At 50.7% G+C, this 16,168-nt stretch overlaps 1 protein-coding gene across 2 annotated transcripts in view; it reads right to left on the bottom strand.

The window, feature by feature from the left end:
* The window catches only part of SEMA5B (semaphorin 5B), a 359,347-nt gene that overhangs the window by 164,657 nt on the left and 178,522 nt on the right, over positions 1-16,168 (bottom strand). For both annotated transcript variants that reach the window (XM_075317013.1, XM_075317012.1), the window contains exons 4-5: positions 12,402-12,501; positions 966-1,011 (exon numbers count right to left, since the gene is read on the bottom strand). In XM_075317013.1, the coding sequence (XP_075173128.1) occupies positions 966-1,011; positions 12,402-12,501 (146 nt within the window). The remainder of the gene's footprint in view (positions 1-965; positions 1,012-12,401; positions 12,502-16,168) is intronic.

Below are 16,168 nucleotides of genomic sequence, written 5' to 3'. Positions count from 1 at the left end.
GCACAGGGGACTGGCAGCGGATTTATGAGGCCGCCGTGCCGTCCCTTAATCTTCCTGGGCCAATTAGCAGTGAGTCCATTATATACACCCCCGCCGGGGGCCTGTATGTTACGCATTATCCTCCAAACATATGAAAGCTGCTGGAAAAGAAAGTGTGCGACAATTCGCTCGCTGCAAGCAATCCTGCACAGGAGGACGGTGAGGACGGTCAGCGAGCGCAGACGAGCCCTTATATTACAGGGTTTGGGGAAATGTGCTTTATTCATGATACATTTATCACCACTGTCAGTATCTCTGCTTCTTGTCAGTGAATAGAGAATGAATACTCGATTGTACGGTTTCACGCCTCAGCGATGCGCCCGATCCATCCGTGATCCGGTGTTTTGTGCATTTATTGGCGGGATCGGAGGCGGCTCAGGCTCACAAGCTGCGATTATATTTTCACTAAGACGTCTGATTTGTGTATAAAGGAAGAGGCAATATTTATCCTCGATCGCTCCATTATAGTAATGTCGGGGTCTCTGTGCTCGTGGGAACGTCCCGTTACAATGTATCCAGTCCTCACCATCCTCAGATTCAGCACAAACCTCTCCGGAGCAATGTGTTACAATGTATCAGCGCAGGTGCTGTGATCAGAGCAGAGGACGGAGAGGACGGGACACAATTGCAACTAAACATCTCCCGATAGAGGAGCGGAGATAAGAAGAAGGCTGCCATTCACTGACCGCAAGCAGAGATCTGCAGCCTGGCGAGCAATTCCAGCACACCGTTACATGACAAGCGCAGAGCTGACCCTGCCGCGCACAGCTACATCAGGAAAGCCTGCGGTTCACAGTGTGGATCTTTCCCCCCGGAAAGTGAAGATTTTTCAGGATCTCGCACGTCACGAATTATCTAGAAACATTTTATTTTTTTGGAAGCGGCTGTTCTGCAACACGGAGAAGTATCAGCGGGGGCGGCCGTACCTGGAGGAGGGAGACGTTGTACAGACTGAGCCGGAAGAGCTGATTCCTGCAACGGAGAAAGACACCATGAGGCTCAGAAAGGAACGGAACGCATCGCACATTGTATCACAGACCAGGCTGTATCACACGGCAGATATTACATATCACACATTGTATCACAGACCGGGCTGTATCACACGGCAGATATTACATATCACACATTGTATCACAGACCGGGCTGTATCACACGGCAGATATTACATATCACACATTGTATCACAGACCGGGCTGTATCACACGGCAGATATTACATATCCCACATTGTATCACAGACCGGGCTGTATCACACGGCAGATATATTACATATCCCACATTGTATCACAGACCGGGCTGTATCACACGGCAGATATATTACATATCCCACATTGTATCAGAGACCGGGCTGTATCACACGGCAGATATTACATATCCCACATTGTATCAGAGACCGGGCTGTATCACACGGCAGATATTACATATCACACATTGTATCAGAGACCGGGCTGTATCACACGGCAGATATTACATATCACACATTGTATCACAGACCGGGCTGTATCACACGGCAGATATTACATATCCCACATTGTATTACAGACCGGGCTGTATCACACGGCAGATATTACATATCACACATTGTATCAGAGAACGGGCTGTATCACACGGCAGATATTACATATCACACATTGTATCACAGACCGGGCTGTATCACACGTCAGATATTACATATCACACATTGTATCAGAGACCGGGCTGTATCACACGGCAGATATTACATATCACACATTGTATCACAGACCGGGCTGTATCACACGGCAGATATTACATATCACACATTGTATCACAGACCGGGCTGTATCACACGGCAGATATTACATATCACACATTGTATCAGAGACCGGGCTGTATCACACGGCAGATATTACATATCCCACATTGTATCACAGACCGGGCTGTATCACACGGCAGATATATTACATAGCACACATTGTATCAGAGACCGGGCTGTATCACACGGCAGATATTACATATCCCACATTGTATCAGAGACCGGGCTGTATCACACGGCAGATATTACATATCACACATTGTATCAGAGACCGGGCTGTATCACACGGCAGATATTACATATCACACATTGTATCAGAGACCGGGCTGTATCACACGGCAGATATTACATATCACACATTGTATCAGAGACCGGGCTGTATCACACGGCAGATATTACATATCACACATTGTATCACAGACCGGGCTGTATCACACGGCAGATATATTACATAGCACACATTGTATCAGAGACCGGGCTGTATCACACGGCAGATATTACATATCCCACATTGTATCAGAGACCGGGCTGTATCACACGGCAGATATTACATATCACACATTGTATCAGAGACCGGGCTGTATCACACGGCAGATATTACATATCACACATTGTATCAGAGACCGGGCTGTATCACACGGCAGATATTACATATCACACATTGTATCAGAGACCGGGCTGTATCACACGGCAGATATTACATATCACACATTGTATTACAGACCGGGCTGTATCACACGGCAGATATTACATATCCCACATTGTATCACAGACCGGGCTGTATCACATGGGAGATATTACATATCACACATTGTATCACAGACCGGGCTGTATCACACGGCAGATATTACATATCACACATTGTATCACAGACCGGGCTGTATCACACGGCAGATATTACATATCACACATTGTATCAGAGACCGGGCTCTATCACACAGCAAATATTACATATCAGAGACCGGGCTGTACTATACGGCAGATATTACATATCACACATTGTATCAGAGACCGGTCTGTATCACACGGCAGATATTACATATCACGCATTGTATCAGAGACCGGGCTGTATCACACGGCAGATATTACATATCACACATTGTATCAGAGACCGGGCTGTATCACACGGCAGATATTACATATCAGAGACTGTATCAGAGACCGGTCTGTATCAGACGGCAGATATTACATATCACACATTGTATCACAGACCGGGCTGTATCACACGGCAGATATTACATATCACTCACACATTGTATCAGACACCGGGTTGTATCACACGGCAGATATTACATATCACACATTGTATCAGAGACCGGGCTGTATCACATGGCAGATATTACATATCATACATTGTATCAGAGACCGGGCTGTATCACACGGCAGATATTACATATCACACATTGTATCAGACACCAGGCTGTATCACACGGCAGATATTACATATCACACATTGTATCACAGACTGGGCTGTATCACGTGGCAGATATTACATATCCCACATTGTATCACAGACCGGGCTGTATCACACGGCAGATATTACATATCACACATTGTATCACAGACCGGGCTGTATCACACGGCAGATATTACATATCACACATTGTATCAGACACCGGGTTGTATCACACGGCAGATATTACATATCACACATTGTATCACAGACCGGGCTGTATCACACGGCAGATATTACATATCACTCACACATTGTATCAGACACCGGGTTGTATCACACGGCAGATATTACATATCACACATTGTATCAGACACCAGGCTGTATCACACGGCAGATATTACATATCACACATTGTATCACAGACTGGGCTGTATCACGCGGCAGATATTACATATCCCACATTGTATCACAGACCGGGCTGTATCACACGGCAGATATTACATATCACACATTGTATCACAGACCGGGCTGTATCACACGGCAGATATTACATATCACACATTGTATCACAGACCGGGCTGTATCACACGGCAGATATTACATATCACACATTGTATCAGACACCGGGTTGTATCACACGGCAGATATTACATATCACACATTGTATCACAGACCGGGCTGTATCACACGGGAGATATTACATATCACACATTGTATCACAGACCGGGCTGTATCACGCGGCAGATATTACATATCACACATTGTATCAGAGACTGGGCTGTATCACACGGCAGATATTACATATCACACATTGTATCACAGACCGGGCTGTATCACACGGCAGATATTACATATCACACATTGTATCAGACACCGGGTTGTATCACACGGCAGATATTACATATCACACATTGTATCACAGACCGGGCTGTACTATACGGCAGATATTACATATCACACATTGTATCACAGACCGGGCTATATCACACGGCAGATATTAGATATCACACATTGTATCAGAGACCGGGCTGTATCACACGCCAGATATTACATATCACACATTGTATCAGAGACCGGGCTGTATCACACGGCAGATATTACATATCACACATTGTATCAGAGACCGGGCTGTACTATACGGCAGATATTACATATCACACATTGTATCAGAGACCGGGCTGTATCACACGGCAGATATTACATATCACACATTGTATCAGAGACCGGGCTGTACTATACGGCAGATATTACATATCACACATTGTATCAGAGACCGGGCTCTATCACACAGCAAATATTACATATCAGAGACCGGGCTGTACTATACGGCAGATATTACATATCACACATTGTATCAGAGACCGGTCTGTATCACACGTCAGATATTACATATCACACATTGTATCAGACACCAGGCTGTATCACACGGCAGATATTACATATCACACATTGTATCACAGACTGGGCTGTATCACGTGGCAGATATTACATATCCCACATTGTATCACAGACCGGGCTGTATCACACGGCAGATATTACATATCACACATTGTATCACAGACCGGGCTGTATCACACGGCAGATATTACATATCACACATTGTATCAGACACCGGGTTGTATCACACGGCAGATATTACATATCACACATTGTATCACAGACCGGGCTGTATCAAACGGCAGATATTACATATCACTCACACATTGTATCAGACACCGGGTTGTATCACACGGCAGATATTACATATCACACATTGTATCAGACACCAGGCTGTATCACACGGCAGATATTACATATCACACATTGTATCACAGACTGGGCTGTATCACGCGGCAGATATTACATATCCCACATTGTATCACAGACCGGGCTGTATCACACGGCAGATATTACATATCACACATTGTATCACAGACCGGGCTGTATCACACGGCAGATATTACATATCACACATTGTATCACAGACCGGGCTGTATCACACGGCAGATATTACATATCACACATTGTATCAGACACCGGGTTGTATCACACGGCAGATATTACATATCACACATTGTATCACAGACCGGGCTGTATCACACGGGAGATATTACATATCACACATTGTATCACAGACCGGGCTGTATCACGCGGCAGATATTACATATCACACATTGTATCAGAGACTGGGCTGTATCACACGGCAGATATTACATATCACACATTGTATCACAGACCGGGCTGTATCACACGGCAGATATTACATATCACACATTGTATCAGACACCGGGTTGTATCACACGGCAGATATTACATATCACACATTGTATCACAGACCGGGCTGTACTATACGGCAGATATTACATATCACACATTGTATCACAGACCGGGCTATATCACACGGCAGATATTAGATATCACACATTGTATCAGAGACCGGGCTGTATCACACGCCAGATATTACATATCACACATTGTATCAGAGACCGGGCTGTATCACACGGCAGATATTACATATCACACATTGTATCAGAGACCGGGCTGTACTATACGGCAGATATTACATATCACACATTGTATCAGAGACCGGGCTGTATCACACGGCAGATATTACATATCACACATTGTATCAGAGACCGGGCTGTATCACACGGCAGATATTACATATCACACATTGTATCACAGACCGGGCTGTATCACACGGCAGATATTACATATCACTCACACATTGTATCAGACACCGGGTTGTATCACACGGCAGATATTACATATCACACATTGTATCAGACACCAGGCTGTATCACACGGCAGATATTACATATCACACATTGTATCACAGACTGGGCTGTATCACGCGGCAGATATTACATATCCCACATTGTATCACAGACCGGGCTGTATCACACGGCAGATATTACATATCACACATTGTATCACAGACCGGGCTGTATCACACGGCAGATATTACATATCACACATTGTATCACAGACCGGGCTGTATCACACGGCAGATATTACATATCACACATTGTATCAGACACCGGGTTGTATCACACGGCAGATATTACATATCACACATTGTATCACAGACCGGGCTGTATCACACGGGAGATATTACATATCACACATTGTATCACAGACCGGGCTGTATCACGCGGCAGATATTACATATCACACATTGTATCAGAGACTGGGCTGTATCACACGGCAGATATTACATATCACACATTGTATCACAGACCGGGCTGTATCACACGGCAGATATTACATATCACACATTGTATCAGACACCGGGTTGTATCACACGGCAGATATTACATATCACACATTGTATCACAGACCGGGCTGTACTATACGGCAGATATTACATATCACACATTGTATCACAGACCGGGCTATATCACACGGCAGATATTAGATATCACACATTGTATCAGAGACCGGGCTGTATCACACGCCAGATATTACATATCACACATTGTATCAGAGACCGGGCTGTATCACACGGCAGATATTACATATCACACATTGTATCAGAGACCGGGCTGTACTATACGGCAGATATTACATATCACACATTGTATCAGAGACCGGGCTGTATCACACGGCAGATATTACATATCACACATTGTATCAGAGACCGGGCTGTACTATACGGCAGATATTACATATCACACATTGTATCAGAGACCGGGCTCTATCACACAGCAAATATTACATATCAGAGACCGGGCTGTACTATACGGCAGATATTACATATCACACATTGTATCAGAGACCGGTCTGTATCACACGTCAGATATTACATATCACGCATTGTATCAGAGACCGGGCTGTATCACACGGCAGATATTACATATCACACATTATATCAGAGACCGGGCTGTATTACACGGCAGATATTACATATCAGAGACTGTATCAGAGACCGGTCTGTATCACACGGCAGATATTACATATCACACATTGTATCACAGACCGGGCTGTATCACACGGCAGATATTACATATCACACATTGTATCACAGACCGGGCTGTATCACACGGCAGATATTACATATCACACATTGTATCACAGACAGGGCTGTATCACACGGGAGATATTACATATCACACATTGTATCACAGACCGGGCTGTATCACACGGCAGATATTACATATCACACATTGTATCAGAGACCGGGCTGTATCACACGGCAGATATTACATATCACACATTGTATCACAGACCGGGCTGTATCACACGGCAGATATTACATATCACACATTGTATCAGACACCGGGTTGTATCACACGGCAGATATTACATATCACACATTGTATCACAGACCGGGCTGTACTATACGGCAGATATTACATATCACACATTGTATCACAGACCGGGCTATATCACACGGCAGATATTAGATATCACACATTGTATCAGAGACCGGGCTGTATCACACGGCAGATATTACATATCACACATTGTATCAGAGACCGGGCTGTATCACACGGCAGATATTACATATCACACATTGTATCAGAGACCGGGCTGTACTATACGGCAGATATTACATATCACACATTGTATCAGAGACCGGGCTGTATCACACGGCAGATATTACATATCACACATTGTATCAGAGACCGGGCTGTACTATACGGCAGATATTACATATCACACATTGTATCAGAGACCGGGCTCTATCACACAGCAAATATTACATATCAGAGACCGGGCTGTACTATACGGCAGATATTACATATCACACATTGTATCAGAGACCGGTCTGTATCACACGTCAGATATTACATATCACGCATTGTATCAGAGACCGGGCTGTATCACACGGCAGATATTACATATCACACATTATATCAGAGACCGGGCTGTATTACACGGCAGATATTACATATCACACATTATATCAGAGACCGGGCTGTATTACACGGCAGATATTACATATCAGAGACTGTATCAGAGACCGGGCTCTATCACACGGCAGATATTACATATCACACATTGTATCAGAGACCGGGCTGTATGATACAGCAGATACCATATTATCTATGGTATCACAGATCACATATTATGAAATCAGGTCACTGCGATGTGCTACGTATTCTACAGAAGTAACAGAATATAAATCCTGGATTATATATATTGGAAGAGTAATATTGTGACAGTAAATATCCAGGAGACCGCGCTCCTCACAAATCACAGCTTGTATAGAAAAAAATCCAGGACCCGAGGGGCAAAACCCCTCACAAAGGTCCCACGATGGGAGACAGAAGACCCCTGCAGAACATGGCCACATCGCCAGGATCTCAGAGACCCCCTCCTAGAAGACCACCGCAGGGCACATCCGGGAGACACAATCCCAGGAGATCAGAGAGGTAACTCTGCGGTGTGCGGTGACAGGAGGGCAGAGGACGACCTCCGCCGGCTGCAGAGCAAGTACCCGGCTTTCCCAAAACCAGATGGTAGAGACACCGAGGGTGGACTCCATTATTAGAGGGGCTTTATATTAAGAGGGAGGGGATATCGGTGCAGATAAAGCTGCGGACATCCAGACGTGACCGCTGCGGGCGGAGGAGGTCACCGCACGGCACCGGTAAAGAGATAATCCATAGACATTGTAGTCTATAGCTGCCACCACTGCTTGCGTTAATAATTATATCCCCCTTATAATATTTCACTTATTGTCATCGCTCTGCTCTATGGTGAAACACAAAACGCTCCTGTGCAGAGACGCCTCGTCTGTAAGCGCTGGAGAAATGCTCCTCAGGAGAAGGCGCGGCGGGACCTCAGCGCAGAACGGATCCCAGGGATCCCGGAAACTGGGCAAAAGCCTCACGTCTGTGCACTCAGTACAAAAGGGCCAGGAGTCCCCCCAGTCTGAGCGGCAGCCCACCCCGGCCCCGGGGGGCTCAGGGCAGCGAGAGCGGCTGCAGCCGAGAACCGTGATCATTCATTACCACGCAGCGTTTAACGCGATGTATAATAAAGCAGGAACAAGCCCCGCGGGAACATGAATATTTCACACAGCAATTTCCCCGCTCTGATCTGTCTCCGTGTGAGGTGTCGGCAGCAATCAGACTGAAGCCGCGAACAGGGAATCCACACAGCGCAAAACCGCTAAACTCGAGACCGCCCGACGCAAAACCGCTAAACTCGAGACCGCCCGACGCAAAACTGCACAGTGCAAAACAGCTGGGTGCAAAACCGCTAAACTCGAGACCGCCCGACGCAAAACCACTAAACTCAAGACCGCCCGACGCAAAACCGCTAAACTCAAGACCGCCCAGCGCAAAACTGCACGGTGCAAAATAGCTGGGCGCAAAACCGCTAAACTCGAGACCACCCGGCACAAAACCGCTAAACTCAAGACCGCCCGACGCAAAACTGCACGGTGCAAAACAGCTGGGTGCAAAACTGCTAAACTCGAGACCACCCGGCACAAAACCGCTAAACTCAAGACCGCCCGGCGCAAAACTGCACGGTGCAAAACAGCTGGGTGCAAAACCGCTAAACTCGAGACCGCCCGACGCAAAACTGCACGGTGCAAAATAGCTGGGCGCAAAACCGCTAAACTCGAGACCACCAGGCACAAAACCGCTAAACTCAAGACCGCCCGACGCAAAACTGCACGGTGCAAAACAGCTGGGTGCAAAACTGCTAAACTCGAGATCACCCGGCACAAAACCGCTAAACTCAAGAACGCCCAGCGCAAAACTGCACGGTGCAATACAGCTGGGTGCAAAACCGCTAAACTCGAGACCGCCCGACGCAAAACTGCACGATGCAAAACAGCTGGGTGCAAAACTGCTAAACTCAAGACCGCCAGGCGCAAAACCACTAAACTCAAGACCGCCCAGCGCAAAACTGCACGATGCAAAACAGCTGGGTGCAAAACTGCTAAACTCGAGACCACCCGGCACAAAACCGCTAAACTCAAGACCGCCCGACGCAAAACTGCACGGTGCAAAACAGCTGGGTGCAAAACTGCTAAACTCGAGACCACCCGGCACAAAACCGCTAAACTCAAGACCGCCCGGCGCAAAACTGCACGGTGCAAAACAGCTGGGTGCAAAACCGCTAAACTCGAGACCGCCCGACGCAAAACTGCACGGTGCAAAACAGCTGGGTGCAAAACTGCTAAACTCGAGATCACCAGGCACAAAACCGCTAAACTCAAGAACGCCCAGCGCAAAACTGCACGGTGCAATACAGCTGGGTGCAAAACCGCTAAACTCGAGACCGCCCGACGCAAAACTGCACGATGCAAAACAGCTGGGTGCAAAACTGCTAAACTCAAGACCGCCCGGCGCAAAACCACTAAACTCAAGACCGCCCAGCGCAAAACTGCACGATGCAAAACAGCTGGGTGCAAAACTGCTAAACTCGAGATCACCCGGCACAAAACCGCTAAACTCAAGACCGCCCGGCGCAAAACCACTAAACTCAAGACCGCCCAGCGCAAAACTGCACGGTGCAAAACAGCTGGGTGCAAAACTGCTAAACTCGAGATCACCCGGCACAAAACCGCTAAACTCAAGAACGCCCAGCGCAAAACTGCACGGTGCAATACAGCTGGGTGCAAAACCGCTAAACTCGAGACCACCCGGCACAAAACCGCTAAACTCAAGACCGCCCGGCGCAAAACCACTAAACTCAAGACCGCCCAGCGCAAAACTGCACGGTGCAAAACAGCTGGGTGCAAAACTGCTAAACTCGAGATCACCCGGCACAAATCCGCTAAACTCAAGAACGCCCAGCGCAAAACTGCACGGTGCAATACAGCTGGGTGCAAAACCGCTAAACTCGAGACCGCCCGACGCAAAACTGCACGATGCAAAACAGCTGGGCGCAAAACCGCTAAACTCGAGACCACCAGGCACAAAACCGCTAAACTCAAGACCGCCCGACGCAAAACTGCACGGTGCAAAACAGCTGGGTGCAAAACTGCTAAACTCGAGATCACCCGGCACAAAACCGCTAAACTCAAGACCGCCCGGCGCAAAACCACTAAACTCAAGACCGCCCAGCGCAAAACTGCACGATGCAAAACAGCTGGGTGCAAAACTGCTAAACTCGAGATCACCCGGCACAAAACCGCTAAACTCAAGACCGCCCGGCGCAAAACCACTAAACTCAAGACCGCCCAGCGCAAAACTGCACGGTGCAAAACCGCTAAACTCAAGACTGCCCAGCGCAAAACCGCCAAACTCAAGACCGCCCGGCGCAAAAACACCCAGCGCAAAAATGCTAAACTCAAGACCTCCCGGCGCAAAACCGCATGGTATAAAACTGCCCATAGCAAAATAGCCTGGCGTAAAACCGCATGGTGCAAAACACCCAATACAAGACCACCCAGCACAAAACCACACAGCGCCAAACAGTCCAGCGCCAAACAGTCCAGCGCCAAACAGTCCAGCGCCAAACAGTCCAGCGCAAGACTGCCCATAGGACTGCAGGTGACATCTACTACATTATCTGTACTCCGAAATATCACTGTTATTTGTTTTGTTACATAGGACTGCAGGTGACATCACAGCCTTCTCCTCTCACTGAGGGGTCACATTACAGCTGCTGCCCGTATAGGTCTATGGTGCAGGATGGAGCTGCTGCTTGTAGTGGGTGTCCGCTCGGTGCAGGATTCGCGGCCCCTCTTCTCCGCGTGTGCTGGGTATTAGAGACATCCTGGCAGCGACTCTCCGGAGTGATTTCTGCTGGAGGGAATGGAGGAAGAGGCGCTTCTCTAGCAGGATAGAAGGCGTCTTGTTGGGTTATGGGAGGAGGCTGGGACTCGGAGTTGCACTTTATGGACATGGAGACATTTTGCTTCTGCGGTGACTGATCCAGCGCCCGCTGCAGATAAAGCCTAATCCCCGGCACAGAAGCCTGCGTGCGGGCGGAGACGTCTCTGCTGGGGCTGCCGGGGGCTCGTACCCCTCTGCGCTGGATCCAGAATCACAGGGACACTGAGCTGATTAGGGGATTATGCTGGAGTCACAGGACACGCCGGGTAATCCGCAGCACGGAGCCTCGGCAGCGCCAGGAGCACGGAGAGTCCACCATACCACCGGCATTATATAGCGGCAGGAGGACGGGTGGTCCCACCATCGGGGTCTCCAGAAATCAGCGCCTGCCATTGTGATTGAGGCGTCACATGGGGTCACAGACCGCGCTCAGCTCTGCTTCATCTGCTCACACACACCACATGTATTACCTGGCACCGACGATGAGCTGATTCCGGTTGATGTCGAGGCTGAGCTGCGAGAAATCCTGCACGTCGCCATACGAGAAGCTGGACAACCACGGCTTCAGGTCTAGAGGAGGAAAACAGGAGGACACGTTAGCTTCTCTAATGACCCCCCCCAGTGGTTACATCCTGACCTCAGCCTGCTGGGACATGTAGTGTGTGCGCGGCTCCGCCCTGACCGACCTCCCCCGAGGAGCCGCACATAAAGAAGGGAAGATCAGCGACAAACACCGGCCCCCCCCCCACCCTGTATTACAGATATGTGCACAGTAATGGGGTCCGCACCTGCTGGGACATGTAGTGTGTGCGCGGCTCCGCCCTGACTGACCTCCCCCGAGGAGCCGCACATAAAGAAGGGAAGATCAGCGACAAACACCGGCCCCCCCACCCTGGATTACAGATATGTGCACAGTAATGGGGTCCGCACCTGCTGGGACATGTAGTGTGTGCGCGGCTCCGCCCTGACCGACCTCCCCCGAGGAGCCGCACATAAAGAACGGAAGATCAGCGACAAACACCGGCCCCCCACCCTGGATTACAGATATGTGCACAGTAATGGGGTCCGCTCCCTGCTGGGACATGTATTGTGTGCGCGGCTCCGCCCTGACCGACCTCCCCCGAGGAGCCGCACATAAAGAAGGGAAGATCAGCGACAAACACCGGCCCCCCACCCTGGATTACAGATATGTGCACAGTAATGGGGTCCGCACCTGCTGGGACATGTAGTGTGTGCGCGGCTCCGCCCTGACTGACCTCCCCCGAGGAGCCGCACATAAAGAAGGGAAGATCAGCGACAAACACCGGTCCCCCACCCTGGATTACAGATATGTGCACAGTAATGGGGTCCGCACCTGCTGGGACATGTAGTATGTGCGCGGCTCCGCCCTGACCGACCTCCCCCGAGGAGCCGCACATAAAGAAGGGAAGATCAGCGACAAACACCGGCCCCCCACCCTGGATTACAGATATGTGCACAGTAATGGGGTCCGCTCCCTGCTGGGACATGTAGTGTGTGCGCGGCTCTGCCCTGACCGACCTCCGCAGAGGAGCCGCACATAAAGAAGGGAAGATCAGCGACAAACACCGGCCCCCCACCCTGGATTACAGATATGTGCACAGTAATGGGGTCCGCACCTGCTGGGACATGTAGTGTGTGCGCGGCTCTGCCCTGACCGAACTCCGCAGAGGAGCCGCACATAAAGAAGGGAAGATCAGCGACAAACACCGGCCCCCCACCCTGGATTACAGATATGTGCACAGTAATGGGGTCCGCACCTGCTGGGACATGTAGTGTGTGCGCGGCTCCGCCCTGACCGACTTCCGCAGAGGAGCCGCACATAAAGAAGGGAAGATCAGCGACAAACACCGGCCCCCCACCCTGGATTACAGATATGTGCACAGTAATGGGGTCCGCACCTGCTGGGACATGTATTGTGTGCGCGGCTCCGCCCTGACCGACCTCCGCAGAGGAGCCGCACATAAAGAGATCAGCGACAAACACCGGCCCCCCACCCTGGATTACAGATATGTGCACAGTAATGGGGTCCGCACCTGCTGGGACATGTAGTGTGTGCGCGGCTCTGCCCTGACCGAACTCCGCAGAGGAGCCGCACATAAAGAAGGGAAGATCAGCGACAAACACTGGCCCCCCACCCTGGATTACAGATATGTGCACAGTAATGGGGTCCGCTCCCTGCTGGGACATGTATTGTGTGCGCGGCTCCGCCCTGACCGACCTCCCCCGAGGAGCCGCACATAAAGAAGGGAAGATCAGCGACAAACACCGGCCCCCCACCCTGGATTACAGATATGTGCACAGTAATGGGGTCCGCACCTGCTGGGACATGTAGTGTGTGCGCGGCTCCGCCCTGACTGACCTCCCCCGAGGAGCCGCACATAAAGAAGGGAAGATCAGCGACAAACACCGGCCCCCCACCCTGGATTACAGATATGTGCACAGTAATGGGGTCCGCTCCCTGCTGGGACATGTATTGTGTGCGCGGCTCCGCCCTGACCGACCTCCCCCGAGGAGCCGCACATAAAGAAGGGAAGATCAGCGACAAACACCGGCCCCCCACCCTGGATTACAGATATGTGCACAGTAATGGGGTCCGCACCTGCTGGGACATGTAGTGTGTGCGCGGCTCCGCCCTGACTGACCTCCCCCGAGGAGCCGCACATAAAGAAGGGAAGATCAGCGACAAACACCGGCCCCCCACCCTGGATTACAGATATGTGCACAGTAATGGGGTCCGCACCTGCTGGGACATGTAGTGTGTGCGCGGCTCCGCCCTGACCGACCTCCGCAGAGGAGCCGCACGGTTATCAAGTAAAAAAGGGACATCAACCAAAGTAGACATGGAAAGGACAGGGACATACACCGGCCCCCCACGCTCAATTACAAAAATGTACTCCGGGGTCGTCGGTCCTTTCCCCAGCAGTGCTCCGGGGTCGTCGGTCCTTTCCCCAGCAGTGCTCCGGGGTCGTCGGTCCTTTCCCCACCAGTGCTCTGGGGTCGTCAGTCCTTTCCCCACCAGTGCTCCAGGGTCGTTGGTCCTTTCCCCACCAGTGCTCCGGGGTCGTCGGTCCTTTCCCCACCAGTGCTCTGTGGTCGTCGGTCCTTTCCCCACCAGTGCTCTGTGGTCGTCGGTCATTTCCCCACCAGTGCTCCGGGGTCGTCGGTCCTTTCCCCACCAGTGCTCCGGCGGCGTCGGTCCTTTCCCCACCAGTGCTCCGGGGTCGTCGGTCCTTTCCCCACCAGTGCTCCGGGGTCGTTGGTCCTTTCCCCACCAGTGCTCCGGGGTCGTCGGTCCTTTCCCCACCAGTGCTCCGGGGTTGTCAATCCTTTCCCCACCAGTGCTCCGGGGTCGTCGGTCCTTCTCTACCAGTGCTCAGGGGTCGTCAGTCCTTTCCCCACCAGTGCTCCGGGGTCATCGGTCCTTCCCTACCAGTGCTCCGGGGTCGTCGGTCCTTCCCTACCAGTACTCTGGGGTCGTCGGTCCTTTCCCAGCAGTGCTCCGGGGGTCGTCGGTCCTTTCCCCACCAGTGCTCCGGGGTCGTCGGTCCTTTCCCCACCAGTGCTCCGGGGTCATCGGTCCTTCCCTACCAGTGCTCCGGGGTCGTCGGTCCTTTCCCAGCAGTGCAGTGTTACACAGGCTGCCTGCTGTCAATCATCCGCCCGCCGTGTATTTCTGGAGATGGCGCGTGGACCGGACACATTGTGCATGCAGAGCAGACGCTGAGCCCCGCTCCACTCGCTGCAGGAAGACGACGGAGCACAGACGCGGAGCCACGGCCGGCGGCTACTAAATGTAATATTTCTCAGGAACTCCAAAAGTCAAGAGCGTCCGGGGGCAGCAGAGGCCGAAAAATCATCAGCCTCTGTCCTCCATTCCGAGAATTTATAGAGTCAACAAAAAAAAGAATACAATGCACCAAAAACAGGGGAGCACAGAGGAAGCGCCCCTCCACCTTCCCCACCCCCGAAGATCAATCTGTGGCCCCATTCACTTCCCCATCCAGAATCCAGGGAGCAGCACTGGTTCAGAACGATCCCCTGACCCCAGATCACGAGAAAGTGGCCCCACCGGTCAGACCCCTGCCTCTCCTGCCGGCAGCACGTGCCCAGAGAACCGGGCCAGAACCCGGCAGCCTCAGCGCTCCAATCACATTCACCGCAACGAGAGCTGCAGTACCGAGAACGGCCACTACACAGGGCGCGGCGCTGATGGGCT

The sequence above is a fragment of the Anomaloglossus baeobatrachus genome, chromosome 7 (assembly GCF_048569485.1).
Source record: "Anomaloglossus baeobatrachus isolate aAnoBae1 chromosome 7, aAnoBae1.hap1, whole genome shotgun sequence".
Lineage (NCBI taxonomy): Eukaryota > Metazoa > Chordata > Amphibia > Anura > Aromobatidae > Anomaloglossus > Anomaloglossus baeobatrachus.
This window is presented reverse-complemented; position numbering and strand designations above follow the sequence as displayed.